The sequence below is a fragment of the Ursus americanus genome, chromosome 17 (genome assembly GCF_024610735.1).
Source record: "Ursus americanus isolate L20-20 chromosome 17, mUrsAme1.1.p, whole genome shotgun sequence".
NCBI lineage: Eukaryota > Metazoa > Chordata > Mammalia > Carnivora > Ursidae > Ursus > Ursus americanus.
In genome coordinates this window covers 20,763,950-20,780,271 of record NC_142143.1, presented here as the reverse complement: position 1 = coordinate 20,780,271, position 16,322 = coordinate 20,763,950, and the positions used below count along the sequence as shown (strand labels likewise).

At 35.9% G+C, this 16,322-nt stretch overlaps 1 protein-coding gene and 1 pseudogene across 1 annotated transcript in view; both read right to left on the bottom strand.

The window, feature by feature from the left end:
* BLTP3B (bridge-like lipid transfer protein family member 3B) overlaps positions 1 to 16,322 on the bottom strand; it is a 118,397-nt gene that overhangs the window by 11,969 nt on the left and 90,106 nt on the right. Inside the window, exons 19-20 of the mRNA XM_045780137.2 lie at positions 15,957 to 16,065; positions 1,132 to 1,325 (exon numbers count right to left, since the gene is read on the bottom strand). Coding sequence (XP_045636093.1) covers positions 1,132 to 1,325; positions 15,957 to 16,065 — 303 coding nt within the window. The remainder of the gene's footprint in view (positions 1 to 1,131; positions 1,326 to 15,956; positions 16,066 to 16,322) is intronic.
* LOC148108639 (T-complex protein 1 subunit zeta pseudogene) lies at positions 1,335 to 14,856 on the bottom strand (annotated as a pseudogene).

Below are 16,322 nucleotides of genomic sequence, written 5' to 3'. Positions count from 1 at the left end.
ATATTCTGAATTTCTCACTAAATATTTTCATCTAGATGGCCAATAGGTCTCCTTCCCCACATTAAGACTCAGCTCAAGAACATTATCCTCTTGGAACTATTCCCTAACCCCTATCTATGACGATTTAATGATAAAACTAAGAACTTTCTCCCCCCAAAAATATATTTATATAGATATACTAATATATAAACATTTAATTTCAAAGAGTTGTCAGACTTCTTAGTCCCAGCTTAAGAATTCTTGCCTTTATAGACCAAGTTGGGTATTTCCCTATATTTCTCCAATCCCCAGCACAGCACTTGACACAGTATGTTATGACCTTAATTACACACCCTCAACTTTCCCACTAGGCTTTGAGTTTCTTGATAGGGATGATATATTGTTCAATTTTATATTCTTAGCTCAAAGCTGACATCCAAAAGATTCTGGTGAACAGATGAATGAACTCATTCTTTGGTTCTACATAGAGAATTAAAATTCTGCTGGATATAATAATAACAAAAAGAACTCAAATGTTAACATGTTAACAAATATTAAGAGGAAGGATTAGAAATAACAGTACATTCACATCCATGTTACTCTGCCGTTAACAATAAATATGAAGCATATGTAGCAATATGGAAAAATATCTGTTAAACCATGTTAAATAAAAAAATATATAGTGTATATATACTAGAATAATATTGTTTTGAAAAATTATGGAAAAGAGCCTGAGAGGAAAAATTTTTTTAAATATATTGATAGTACCACAGAAAGTTAGAATGCATTAAAGTTGTTTAAAAACATTTTTCCAATGTTTTGAAATATTATAATACTTTTGCAAACTTAACAATAAGATAACAAAATGAATATATCTTCCAGGAATCTTTTCTAGATTCCAGGAACTAGTACTGTCCCACATTCACTCCTCTACTTTCCATTAAACTATAACCTCTGTGAAGACTGGGAATGTTCCAGTCTTGCTCAACACTATTTCCATAGCATCTAACACAGTGCCTGGGCAAGCACTCATAAACAGGTACTCAAGAAACATCATTTAAATAAGTAAATAAATAACATTTTAACTTTTTAGTATCTAATATTTTTTTTAATTGTCAAAACTGAATGAGAATAAATTAGCTTTCCCATTACCTGTTCCCTAGTAAAATCAAAGGAGCACTCTGGAAAGTTAACTGACTGAGAAGGCCAAGGAACCTCTGGACTCGTCTGAGTGGCTTGAGTGACACTGTGTTGTTTCTTCAGATCATACTTTTCACTGGTAAGCAGCACTGAATCACTTTTGACTTTTTTTTTCAAATCATTTCCAGTGTTAAGCATCTGAGAATCTGATCAAATAAAATGCTCAGATAACATTGTAAAATACATGATAAATATTAAGTTCTATTGTGAAAAACTAATTTTTAAAAATATATCTCTATTAGTATGAAGACATTATTATTAAATAGAAAAACAATAAAGTCAATAAAACCAAAAGCTTGAATATTGAACAGATAAACAAAATCAACAAAAGTTTAAACTGACAAGAAAGGAAAATAAATTGTTAGAATCAGAAATTAAAAAGGTAAAGTTACTATTAATCTTACAGAAATAAAAGCGATTAAAAGGAATACTATGAACAACTGTATGCCAATAAATTAGATAACTTAAATGAAACAGAATAATTAACCAAAACACAAACTACCAAAATGGACTCAAGAAGAAATGGACAATGCAAATATACATATAGCATGTAAAGAGGATGAATCAAGAATCAAAAAAACTAACCACAAAGAAAAGTCCAGGCCCAGATGCTTCAACGGTGAATTATATCAAACATTTAAAATAACAATTAACTACAAATCTTTACAGACTTTTCTAAAAATTGAGGAGGAGCATTTCTGAATTCATTATATGAAGCCAGACAAAGAAACCACAAGAAAACTAAAATCAATATGCTTATAAATATGAACATAAAAATCCTCAATACAGTATTAGCAAACTGAACCCAGCAATATATATAAATAATTATACACCATCACCAAGGGCAATTTATCCCAGGAATGCAAGAGTGATTTAATATCCAAAGGTCAATTAATGTAATACATCACATCAATACAATAAAACAAAAGCTACAAGATCATTTCAGTAGATGCAGAAAAAACTTTTGAAAAAATCAACACTTTCCCATTAAAAACACTCCGCAGACTAGGAACAGAAAGGAACTTACTCAATTTGATAAAGGGCATCTACAAAAAACCCACAGTTAATACCATACTTAATGGTAAGAAACTGGACATTTCCCCACTAAGATCAGGAATAAGACAAAGATATTTGTTCTCACCATTTTTACTCAACATTGTCCTAGAGGTTCTAGCCAATGCAATTAGGCAAACAGAGTAAAAGGAATCCAGATTAGAAAGGATAAAATGAAACTATCTCTATTCACAGATGACATGATCAGATAGATAGATAGATAGATAGATAGATAGATAGATAGATAGAAAGAACTAGGACTATATATATATATATATATATATACATACATACATACATACATACATACATACATACATACATAGAACTAGAGAATCCACTAAAAAATCTTGGAACTAACAAATGATTTCAGCAAGGTTGCAGGATACAAGGTCAATATATAAAACTCAATTGTTATTCTAAGCACGTGTAATAAACAATCAACTTAGAAATACTTAAAAATAAATCTAACAAAAAAAAGTATAAAACTTATGCTCCGAAAACTACAAGTTTTCAGTAGTCTCTTTGACATCAGCCATAGAAACATTTTTCTAGATATGTTTTCTGAGGCAAGGGAAATAAAAGCAAAAATAAACTACTGGGACTACACCAAAATAAAAAGTTTCTGCACAGCAAAGGAAACAATCAACAAAACTAAAAGGTAACCTATGGAATGGGAGATTTATTTATTTATTTATTTATTTATTTATTTATTTATTTATTTATTTATTTATTTGAAAAAGAGAGAGCATGAACAGGAGGGGAAGAGGGACAGGGATGTACAGTATGGTGACTAACATAATATAATAAAAAATATTATTATAATAAAATTAAATTAAATTAAAAAAGAGGGGCAGAGGGAGAGAGAATCTCAAGCAGACTCTGCACTGAGGTTGGAGCCAGACGTGAGGCTTGATCTCACGACCCTGAGATCACAACCTGCGCTGAAACCAAAAGTTGGACGCTTAAGCAACTGTGCCATCCAGGGGCCTCTGGGAGAAGATATTTGCAAATGACACATCTGATAAAGGGTTGGTATCCAAAATATATAAAGAACTGATACAACTCAACACCCCAAATCCAAATAATCCAATTAAAAAATGGCAGAAGACATGAACAGACATTTCTCCAAAGAAGACATCCAAATGGCCAACAGACACATGAAAAGATGCTCAACATCATTCATCATTATCAGGGAAATGCAAATCAAAACTACAATGACATATCATCTCATACCTGTCAGAATGGCTAAAACCAAACACACAAGAACAGTGATTGTTGAGGAGGATGTGGAGAAAAAGAAACACTTGTACACTGTTGGTGGGAATGCAAACTGGTGCAGCCAATGTGGATAACAGTATGGAAGTTTCTCAAAAAAGTTAAAAATAGAACAAGCCTTGGACCCAGTAATCACAGTACTGGGTATTTACCGCCCCAAAATACAAAAGCACTAATTCGAAGGGATACATGCACTCCTATGTTTATTGAAACATTATTTACAACAGCCAAATTATGGAAGCAGCCCAAGTGTCCGTGGATAGATGAATGGACAAAGAAGACGTGGTCTATATAGAGAATGGAATATTACCAGCCATAAAAAAGAATGAAATCTTGCCATTTCCAACAACATGGACAGAGCTAGACAGTATAATGCTAAGCAAAATAAGTCAGTCAGAGAAAGACGAATACCACAGGATGTCACACATACGTGGAATTTAAGAAACAAATGACCAAAGAAAAAAAGAGAGACAAAACAAACCAAGACACAGACTCTTAACTATAGAGAACAAACTGATGGTTATCAGAGGAGAAGTGGGTGGGGGGATGGGTGAAATAGGTGATGGGGATTAAAGAATACACTTATCATGATGAAATAAATAAGTAAACCCAAAACTATAATGATAAACCACTTCATACCCACAAGATGCCTATAATCGAAAAGTGATAGAATAATGAGTGTTGGCAAATAAGTGAAGTTGGAACCCCCAAACACTGCTAGTGGTAAATACATAAAATGGTGCAGCCCCTTTGGAAAACAGTGTGGCAGTTCCTCAAATGATTAAAAATAGTTACTGTATGTCCCAATAAGTCTTAGATATATACCTAAGAGAAACAAAAACTTATACAAACATTTACAGCAGTACAATTCATAATAGCCAAAAAGTAGAAACAACTTAAATATCCATCAAGCAATGGATGGATAAACAAAATGCAGTATGTCCCATAAAATAAATATATTATTTAGCCATACAAAGGAATGAAGTACTAATATATGCAACAACACTAATGAACTTTGAAAATATCAAGTGAAAGAAGTTAGTCACAAAAGGCAGTAATACTGTATGACTTCACTTATATGAAATGTCCAGGCTAGGCCAATATACAGAGTCAAAAAGTAAATTAGTGGCTGCCTAGGGCTGGAGAAGGATTAGGGACAGACTGCTGGTAAGGATGGTTTTTTAGGGTGAAGAAAATGTTCTAAAACTGTGGTGATAATTGCACCTTTTTTTGATTTGATTATTTGTTTCTTGTGTATTGAGTTTGTTCATAGCAGCATTGTCCACAATAGCCAAATTGTGGAAGGAGCCGAGATGCCCCTCAACAGATGACTGGATTAAGAAGATGTGCTCCATATATACAATGGAATATTACTCAGCCATCAGAAAGAACGATTACCCAACATTTACAGCAACATGGACGGGAGTGGAGGAGATTATGTTAAGTGAAATAACTCAAGCTGAGAAAGACAATTATCATATGGTTTCACTCATTTATGGAACATAAGAAATAGCAGGAAGATTGGTAGGAGAAGGAAGGGAAGAAGGAAGAGGGGGTAAACAGAAGAGGGAATGAACCATGAGAGACTATGGACTCTGGAAAACAAACTGAGGGTTTCAGAGGGGAGGGGGTGGGGGATTGGGATAGGCCGGTGTTGGGTATTAAGGAGGGCACATATTGCATGGAGCACTGGGTGTTATACGCAAATAATGAATCATGGAGCACTACAACAAAAACTAAGGATGTACTGTATGGTGACTAACATAATAAAAAAAATTATTTAAAAAAAAAGAAAAAGAATCTAATCTCACTCCATTGTCAATAATTCCCCTGAACTACTTCAAGGATGCCTTAAAATTTATCAAGCATAAATATTTTATTTTCTGCTACTTTTCTGTGTTAATGACAAACCTTATTTCACTGAAAGGAGAGAAACGGTCTGCATGAACTGTAATGGCTTAGAATTTTTTGATATTTCCTTGAGATTCACTAAATAGAAGTTTCATAAGTATTTAAAATTTCCTGTTTTTTTAATCCAAATACATACTCATATAGATATATGCACATATACATGTATATATACATAAAATTTAAGCTAATACGTTATTCAAATTCTCCATAATTGATTTTTATGTACTTATTTTTAAAGTTTTTTTTAAGATTTTATTTATTTATTTGACAGAGAGATAGCCAGTGAGAGAGGGAACACAGCAGGGGAGTGGGAGAGGAAGAAGCAGGCTCCCAGTGGAGGAGCCCGATATGGGACTCGATCCCGGAATGCCGGGATCACTCCCTGAGCCGAAGGCAGACGCTTAACGACTGCGCTACCCAGGCGCCCCTAAAGTATTTTTAAATGTACTCTGAAGCATGTTAAATTTTCTCAATATGATTATAGTATCTTAATAAGAACGATTCCAAACAGGTTTGCTTTATATTTTTCAGTTATGTTGTTAGATGGATCAAGGTTTATGACTGGTGTGTGTTTTGGGAGGTCTCTAATCAATATGAAATCTTTCTTTGGGGCCAATACCTTTAACAGGCACTTCACCAAGGAGATACACAGATGGCAAATAAGCATATGAAGAGGTGCTCCACATCACATGTCATCAGGGAAATGCAAATTAAAACAACTTACCACTGAACAATGATTTAGAATGGCCAAAATCCAGAATAGACAACAAATGCTAGAGACAAGGTGGAGCAACAAGAACTCTCATTCACTGCTGGTGAGAGTATGAAATGGCACAGCCACTTTCTTACAAAATGAAACATACTCTTACCATAAAACTCAGCGATCACTTTCCTTGTTATTTACACAAGGGAGGTGAAAACTTAGGTCCACACAAAAACCTGCACATGGATGTGTATAGTAGTTTATTTACAACTACCCCAAACTGGAAGAATCCACAATGTTCCTCCATAGGTTGAATGGATAAACCGTGGTACATACAATGGAATATCACTCAGCTCTAAAAAGGAATCAGTTACTAAGCCTTGGGGGAAAAAAAAAAAGAGTAGGAATCTTTAACGTATATTACTAAATGAAAAAAAGCCAATCTAGGAAGGCTACATACCATATGATTCCAACTATATGACATCCTGGAAAAGGTAAAACTACGGAGACAGTAATAACATTGGGGTTGGGGTGGGGAGAGAGGATAAACAGGTAGAGCACAGCGGATTTTTAGAGCAGTGAAACTACTCTGTTTGTTACTATAATGGTGGATATATGTCATTATATGTTTGTCCAAACTTACAGACAGAATGTATAACACCAAGAATGACTCTAATGTAAACTATGGACGTTGAGCGATAACGATGTGTCAGTGTAGGTTCATCAACTGTAACAAAAGTTATCACTCAGGTGGAACATTTTATAATGGGTGAGGTTATGCATCTGTGGGGGCAACAGGTATATGGGAAATCTCTATACCTTCTGCTCAGTTTTGCTATAAACCTTAAAATGCTCTAAAAAAACATCTAAAAATTACCTCTCTGTCCCATTCTCTACTTTTAGTTTTAAATTTAATGTTTCTGATACTCATTTCCTTTTTTTAAGCTTTTGGTATATATATTTTTTTCCATCACCTATTTTCAGTGTTTTTGTCAGTTTATTTAAAAGGACTATCTTCTTGCCACACATACCTGGAATTTTTTCCCCTAACACTATCTTAGTGCCTCTATCTTTTAACAAGGGAATTTAAACCATTCATATTTACTACAATGACTTCATTGCTGTATTCTAATTTTATCTACTTATCATGCTTCCTTTTTATTCCATTTTTAATTTTCTGCCTTTTGTTAGATATTTTTTTTAAGATTTATTTATTTATGAGAGACAGAGAGAGTGAGCAAGAGAGAGCACAAGCAGGGGGAGAGGGAGAGGCAGACACTCCTTTGAGCAGGAAGCCCAACATGGGGCTCAATCCCAGGACCCTGGAATCATGACCTGAGCTGAAGGCAGATGCTGCCCAGGCACCCTGTGTCTTTTGTTAGATTAACTGGATATTTTTATCCAGGTTTTTCCCTAGTCCTAATGGTTTAAAGATTATTCATTATCTTTGGTCATCTAAGGTTATATATACAATATCAGCACATATTACTTAAACACACATTGTTCTACCAAAGTCTAGTGTAATTTCCCCCTCAAAAGGACAAAAACTTAAAAAAAAAAAAAAGACAAAAAAGTTAGCACTATTTTATTCCCTATTCCCCTTCCTTTTTCCCCCATTGCAACCTCTATTACAGAGGTCATTTAGAATTTTAGTTACACAATAAAGCCAATTTTCCCTATACATGAACAAATATTTTAACTCCAAGTTTTACTGGTTTCTTTACTTATTATTGTTCCTTATTAATTTTTCATTTTAACTAAGCAAATTGTCCTTATTTTTGCCTTTAAAAAAAAGTTAAGGTTCAAATTATTTTCCCATAGAACTCTGAAGATACTGTCTTTTAGCATCCAATGTTGCCAATGGAGAGTCTGATGCAAATAAATGATTTTCATCCTTTTTCTTTTTCTCTCTAGAAGATTTTAAGACTTTTCTCTTTATCCTCAGTTTATGAAATGTCACCAATATGTCTAAGTAAGAGTTGTTTTTCACTCACTTGGCTCTGCGTTTAGTTGGCTCTATCAATTTGAAGGCTTATTTCTTCCTTCAAATTTGGGACATCTCATTACTGCTTTGATGATGTTTTCTACGTCTTTTTATTCTGTTCTTTCTGGAACTCTTTAGATACATGCTAGAATTTCTGGCTCTATCCTTCGTGTGTGTGTGTGTGTGTGTGTGTGTGTGTGTGTATCTGGCCTCCTGAACACCAAAGGTCAAAAAAAGATGTTCTGGGATGTCTGGGTGGCTCAGTTGGTTAAGTGTCTGCCTTCAGCTCAGGTTATGGTCCCAGGATCCTAGGATCAAGTCCAGCATCGGGCTCCTGCACAGCAGGGAGCCTGCTTCTCCCTTTCCCTGCTGCTCCCCCTATTTGTGCTCTCACGCACATTTGCTCTGACAAATAAATAAATCTTAAAAATAAAAAAAGATATGTTTCTCTTACTAAATGCCCTCCTATCCTATCCACACACCTCCACATCTTTATAGATTCCTTTCCCCTAGACTTCTTTCCCTGTTCCCATGGCCCAAGATACCTCCTGCACACTGAACTATGTTTTGCTAGAACTACGGACCTTGGAGCTCCTTTGCCTCTCTATTTTCCTTTCACTCTTTCCCTATTGTTTGTCTTTCTTAATAATTATCTCAATGTTTTTACCATATTTTTTAAGCTTGTTTTTACTTCCTCCCACTTTCTTTAGAGTATATTTTGTTCAGTCTTCTATATCTGTGCTATCCAAACAGCAGCCATTTGGAAACATGTGGCTATTAAGATTTAAATTAATTAAATAAAATTCAAATCTACTTCCTTAGTGGCACTGGCCATATTTCAAGTGCTCAATAGCCACTTCATTATAGGTTATGGAACATTTCCATGAGCATGAAGTTTTACTGTACATTGTTGTTCTAGACAACCTAGTCAACCTTTAGCTGTATCCATTGTTTTTAAGCTGTCTTTATTCACCCAGTCATTAAACAAGTATGTCTTTTGAAGATCTACTAGGTAAGACAGTATTTTAGCAGATAGGGATAGCAATGTACAAATGAATTCCTGCTCTCCTGTAATTCACATTCTACTCAATAAGAAAGAAAGAATATAGTATATCAAAAGGTTCTAATCATTCACTGAGAATAAAGCAGGGTTAGGGAGAAAAGGAGCTGCTGAGGATGGGAGAAGGATGGATGGAAGAAAATCTCTGTAAGGGGAGATTTGATCAGAGACTTGCAAAAAGTAATGAAGTGAGGCAGGGGGATATCTGAGGGAAGAGAATTACAGGCAAAAGTAGTAGCAAGTAAAAACACCCTGAAATAGGAGTATGCCTCTGACAGGAGGCCAAAGTGACAGGAGTAAATGGTGCAAAGGGATAGCAGGAAGTAAGGATAGAGAAAAGCAAAGAATAAGATCATGTTGGACTTTTTAAGTCCCTGGAAGGACCTCAGTAATTTTAACTGACTTGAGAAAGGAAGCCAGTGGAGAGGCATTAGCTGAGAAGTTATTTGATATAAATTACATTTAAAAAATGGCACTCTGGTTGCTGGGTTGACAACAATGTAGGGAAACAAAGGCAGCAGACACACAACTTAGGAATTAATTATAATAATTCAAGCAGTTTTGAAAGTGCTAGCGTTATAGATGGTGGGAAAAGGTCCAACTATGGTTATCTCTTAAAGATAGATCTGGTGGGTTTTAGGTAAGCTATTTTCTCAAAGATTTTTAACTGGTTATTTTCCATAAGAGCTTGTTCTTATTTTATGAACTCAAAATCCTATCATGTATCTTTAAGAGTCTCCACTTTTCTTTAGCATCAACTGTATTATTCATTTATTTTTTTGTCTCTTACGGATTTTTGAAGTAGGCATTTTGTCATTTATCTCACCCATCCAACATCAGAATCCCTTTCCGTATTCGAAGAATTTCATACTTTATGAGTTTTTTGGGGAGTAAAATCTGCTTCCTTCAATAAATGTTGGAAAATACTACCAAAATTTCTAGATTCCTTTTCATGCATGTGACCCAGATATTATTGCCTGTGACCCAGTACAATCAAATTGTACTCACTCTAGATTTCCCTCAGATACTAAAGGAAAGGAAGAGAACTTTCTCTTTCTGGGGATACCAGCAGTGACAGTAGAGGCAAAGTCAAGTTCCTAAGTAAAAAAGCTCAAACACTGCTGGCTGCAGCAGCTGCAGTAAAGCTGAACTTACACAACAATAGTGACAGTAGTGCAAAATGTAAAATCAAGTGGCCAGTGTCAGGCAGCAGCGTTTCCCATCACACCAGATTACACTGTACTATGGTTTGGGGGCATGGATCTGGAAGGTAAACCTTGAGCCTGGTTCTCCAGATCTCTTGTGATTCTAAAATATATTTAAAAAGCTTTGTTAAAAAATAATTTACATGTCCCATTTATCCATTTAGAATGTGTGACTCACCAATGGTACCATCATCACCACGATCACTTTTAGAACATTTTCTTTTTTTTTTTTTAAGATTATTTATTTATTTATTTGAGAGAGTGAGAGAAAGAGAGAGTGAACAAGAAGGGGGAGGGGCAGGAGAAGCAGACTCCCTGCTGAGCAGGATGCCCAACAGGCGTATCAATCCCAGGACTCTGGGATCATGACCTGAGCTGAAGGCAGATGCTTAACCGACCGAGCCACCAGGCACCCAGAACGTCTTCACCACCCTCAAAATCCACCGTACATATAAGCAGTTTCTTCCCATTCTTTTCTATCCCACCTTTCAGCCCTAGGCAACCGCTAATTTACTTTGTGTCTTTACAGATTTGCCTCTTCTGTGCATTTCATGTAAATGGAATCATATAATATATGGTCTTTCATGACTGTCTTTCCTCATTTACCAAAATGTTTTCAAAGCTTCCATGTTATAGCATGTATTAGTATTTTATTCTCTTTATTGCTGAATAATAATCCATGGTATGGATATACCACATTTTCCTTGTCCATTCATAGCATGATATTTGGGTTGTTTCCACTTTTGGGCTATGATGAATACTGTCCTTGTCAACATCAACATTCATGTACAAGTTTTTGAGTGGACCTCTGTTTTTACTTCTCTTGAGTGGAACTGCTGGGTCATAAGTAATGGTTTAACTTTCTGAGTTACTGCCAAATTATTTCCCAAGCACCCACACCATTTTACAAGCCCAGCAATGTAGGAGGGTTCCAATTTCTGCACATCCTCCCACCACTTGTTATCATCTGTCTTTTTGATTAGTCATCTTTGTGGGTTTGAAGTGTTATCTCATTGTGGTTTTGATTTACATTTCTATAATGGCTAATGATGTCAAGCATCTTTTCATGTGCTTTTGGCCGGCCATTTTTATATATTCATCAGAGAAATATCTGTTCAAATCTTTGCCTATTTTAAAATTGGGTTATTTATCTTTTTCAGTTTCTGTTCATTTGTTCATTTGTTTTTCAAGGAACATTTAATAACAATGTAGATAACATATGCTTATCTAACATGGTACTTAAAATTTTTTAAATCACTGAAGCTAAAGCAAACCATCTTGTTCGTTGGGTAAAAAGGGTCTGCTTAATGTGTGTACACTGCAGTGCAATATAAAAAATACCATTTGATTATAATTTCAGAACTTTATAATTGAGTGTCAGTGTTCTCTCTTTTTTTCATATGGGAAAAGAACACACTTTTGAAAATCACTTGAGGGGCACCTAGGTGGCTCAGTCAGTTAAGCATCTGCCTTCGGCTCAGGTCATGATCCTGGAGTCTCGGGATAGAGCCTCGCATCAGGCTCCTTGCTCAGCGGGAAGTCTGCTTCTCCCTCTGCCCCTCACCTTGCTTGTGCTCTCTCTCAAATAAATAAATAAAATCTTAAAAAAAAAAAGAAAAGAAAAGAAAACTTGAAGCTTGGACAAATTCTACAGCTATATTCTTAGGATCACTCTGTAGAGTCTTCATGATTCATTCAGATGACACAAGGGAGCTTCAATTCAGCATTTTAGAGAAGACATTCCAGCTCACATGATCTCATCAGTCAGGAGAATGTTGGTAGCAGTCACAGTGCAGGAATGAAGAAGCTGTCTCTTTACACAATAGTTATCCCATATGTCTACTTCTGTGGCTCACCTTTGTTCAAGTCCACACCCACAAGTTGATCTGATTCTGAATGTTCTGTTTGAACTTTAGTGTTTCTGAAGGTCAAAACGAGAGTTCTGAGCAAGAACCATGGTAATAATGAGCAGAAGGCCCCAAGTTGGGCCTTGCCCTTAATACTGGGCTTATATTTAATCAAGTCTTCTGCCATTGCTACTTTCCTGCACTAACAGCTGGAACTACACAGCCATCATCAATAGCATTTTTAACAGCCCTCAAAACATCTCTTATTGCATCTTTGATTTGAGTGAGTGTGTGCTTATTTGGCCTTCTGACCAACAATGTGACAGAGCCAGGACTGTTACATTTCTCTTCTCCAATGTATACTCATAGACAAGTCCTGTATGTCCCAATCAATCAGGATTTAGGTCATTAAAAGAATTTAGAGCTATTCCATTGCAAGCAAGATTCAGCCTTTCCATTTTCTTCCTTTTAGCTCCACACAGAGCTACTATGCTTTCTTTTGCAAGAGCTTCTAAGGAAAAGGGGTCAATTCCCTTTTGATTAATAACAACGAATCCTTTATCTGAAACATGCAGGCTTCCTTTTTCAGTTCTTTTTTTTAACTGTCTTCAATGAATTTCTTTCCGCTTTTACAAGTTTCTCTCTTCTGCACACTTGTAAACAAAAAAAGCCAGAATTCACTTTTATTTTTTCATATTTTAATGACACATTGGATATGAGGATGTATGCATTTTCTACTTTTTCTTTTCCATATCAGAATGCCACACCCCATGGTCCAAAACAAGACCTCTGATTAAGCTTGTATTAGTTTCAGATTTATGTTTCACCTCCATGATCTCAAACATGAAGAAGTCAATAGATTCATCCTGTTGTTTAAAGGCCAAAATGGAGTCCACTACAGCCTCTGTTAAGACATTAGCAAGTTCAGTGTGCACTTTAGTATGCAGAGGTGTTCTGACCACATCTCTAAGTGTTTCCCTGTCCATTTCTTTGCTTACTTTGACTTTCCAAAAACTGAAGTGCCTTTTCCTTTACAGCTTCATATTCTTCTGTTATTATTCTGGGATGAAGACTTTCAGAAATGTGGAGATCCGCCTGTTTCAGTAGCTCTCCAATGACGAGGACATTAGAAGTGATACCATCACCAGTTATGTCATCCTGGGCTGTCACTGCTTTGGCTACTGAGCAGGCTGTTGGGTGTTGAATTTGCATTTCATGAATTAGCACATTGCCATCTTTAGCAAGCTTAATGTCTCCAGCACCAGAAACAAGCATCTTCATGGTGCCATTAGGCCCCAAGTTGGTCCTCAGCACGTCCTGCAGCCCCTGGGCTGCGCTGATGTTGACGGTCAGGGCCGCCTGGGCTCAGGCCACCTAGGCCATGGAGTTCAGTCTTCACAGACGCCATAGCTAACCAGCACAGGAAGAGGAGGAGACCAGGCATGAAGAGCGCCCAAAGCCATCTCCTTATCTTTTTCAGTTTTGCGTTAGAAGAGTTCTTTACATAGTCTGAATACCAAGCCTTTACCAGATATATGACTTATAAATATTTCTTCCATCCTGTCGGCTGTCTTTTCATGTTGACAGTATCATTTGAGGCATAAAAGTTTTAAATTCTGATGAGTCCAATTCATCTACATTTTCCTTTTGTCATTTATGCTTTTGGAGTGGTATCCGAGAAGGCTTCCTAATCCAGAGTCATTAAGATTTATTCTTATGTTTCAAGAGTTTTACATAGTTTACTTTAAGATTTCTGTACAAAGAGTCCATTTTGTGAATGATAAAAGGAAGAGGTCTAGCTTCATTCATGTAGCTCTCATGTAGTTTCAGCACCATTTGTGGAAAAGGCTATTCCTTCCCACATTGAATTGTCTTGGCACCATTGTAAAAAATCAGTTAATCATAAATGTAAGAGTTTATTTCTGGTCTCTTAATTCTATTCCATTCCAATACTTTATAAAACTCCTTTTCTACTTAATTAGCTAGAGTATATTTCTTGCTTACGATCATGACTACTGTCTGTTTACAATCAACCAAATGTTTGAGAATTCCTGGATGTATGCTTAACCCATTTTCTTACTATGGATGTTGTTTTGATGTGCCATAGTTGACATCCAGTGATGGGGTGGGGGGAGGGAGAGGTTGTGCTGCCGGGGTGAGAGATACCAAGTTTGTCAACTGGGTATAACACAATCATTCCCTTCCTGCGGCCTGGCAGCGGTAAAATCTACCCTCCATGTTTTAGTCTATATGCAAACCTCACTGAAGTCTGCTACTTGGTAGAAGTACAGGAAAGGGTCCCAAAAAGAAAGGCCTACATTGTTCACCCTATTACCTCAGGGATCTATTCGAATTTCAGCATTCTGTTGGGAAGATTTCTCCTGTTTTTGAGGGGAAAATTCTCCTGTACTCTCTTGGCCCCCCTTCTCACTTATTTACAGGGGAGAAGGTATGACTTACCTGACTGATGAGCTTAGAAAAAGTAATTGTGTGTGTTTGTGTGATTAAGTCTCTCCTCACTTTGGTATAAGCCTTGCCTGCAAAAGGGATGCCTTCTATTCTGCTTTCTCTACAAGACAGAACTACAGTTTTCAGACCAAAAGTATTTGGGGGAAAGAGACATACGGCAAATCCATCTTCCTACACTATTTGCTCCATGTGAGCTTTTTTTATCTTTGTTGGCCTGGCTTCTTTGTTTGCTCTAGTTGATCCCAAACTCCAGAAGGGTAGACTCATTGATTAGGAGTTCCCCACGAATTGCTCCTACCTTAGCAATAGTTCTCTCTTAGATGGGTTTATGGCTATAGACTTTTCTGGTTTTGCCTTTTTGGATTGCTTTTTGTGCTCTTTAAGGATTTCTGACCCACTGAAGGTACTTATTTTTCTTTTGCAGTACTGTTATGACTTTGTTCCTTTTTTAACATGTCATTTCATGAGGTTCTGATAGATGAAACAGATGCATAGATCAGTCCCTGATATTTCACTCTCAAGAAGCTATTAACAAAGTGAGACTAAAATACCTGTCTACCAAGTCAAGCTCTTTCCTCTATTCCACACCACCTCGTAAGATAGAGCCCTTATACTTGAGACCTTAAAAATCTTGTTAGAATGGAGATACTAATTCTTAAATCAAGATACTAAAGCAGAACTAAATACACAGAAATATACTATAAGTAACTAATGTATGGAGAATAAGTATGCAAGAATTATAAGCAGTCACATCAGGTTATAAGAACAGTTGACTGAAAAGGAGAAGCTTGAGATAATCTTGACAGAAACATACAATTCTATTGAGAAATAACAAGGCAAATAAGAACATGGAGATGGAGAAGTACATGAAAAATTCCATTACAGGGAGTATACCAAGTTACCTGACTATATATAAAAGAATAGTGGGAAACAAAGTAAAGAAGGAGATCAAGTAAGAGACCCAAGTAAGCTCAAGAGCCATGTAAGACCATAAAAGCCTCTGTCACTTTCATTCAAAACACTTTTGTAGAACAGGTATTAAATCAACTGTGGATGAGTTATTTCTGAAGTAAGAGGTCCATACATAGATGATATTTTATTGCAAAGTACTGAAAGTGTCCCTCAATCATCTACTACCACATATATATATATATATATATATTTATTTATTTATTTATAAACAGGAAGTATGAGTAAACAGTCAGCATATAAATAATTTAATTTTAAATGTCAGCAAGTATTCAGTTACAATGTTTTTCATATATACCTCTGATATGAAAAGAGCCATCATCATTTCTCTCCACCACAAGATGGTCAATATGAACAGTTACAGGAGCTGGTTCAAGGGATATTGTACTACTACGAGGACTGTCGTCCTACAAAAAGGAGAAATAACATCAGCATATTGTTATTAAAGTAAATGATAAAATTAATCATTTCCTTAACAAACATTACTTCAGTCAATAATTTTAATGAGTTAGATATTTATCTTTATATGCTTCAATTGATAGAATGATAATACTGCCCTTTCTGTTTTTACGTTTTCTAATTTCTAAGAAGGATCTCTTCATCATTCCCCCACAATGACCACAAATTCATTTCAATATGTTAACAGAGTGTATATTATAGAGAT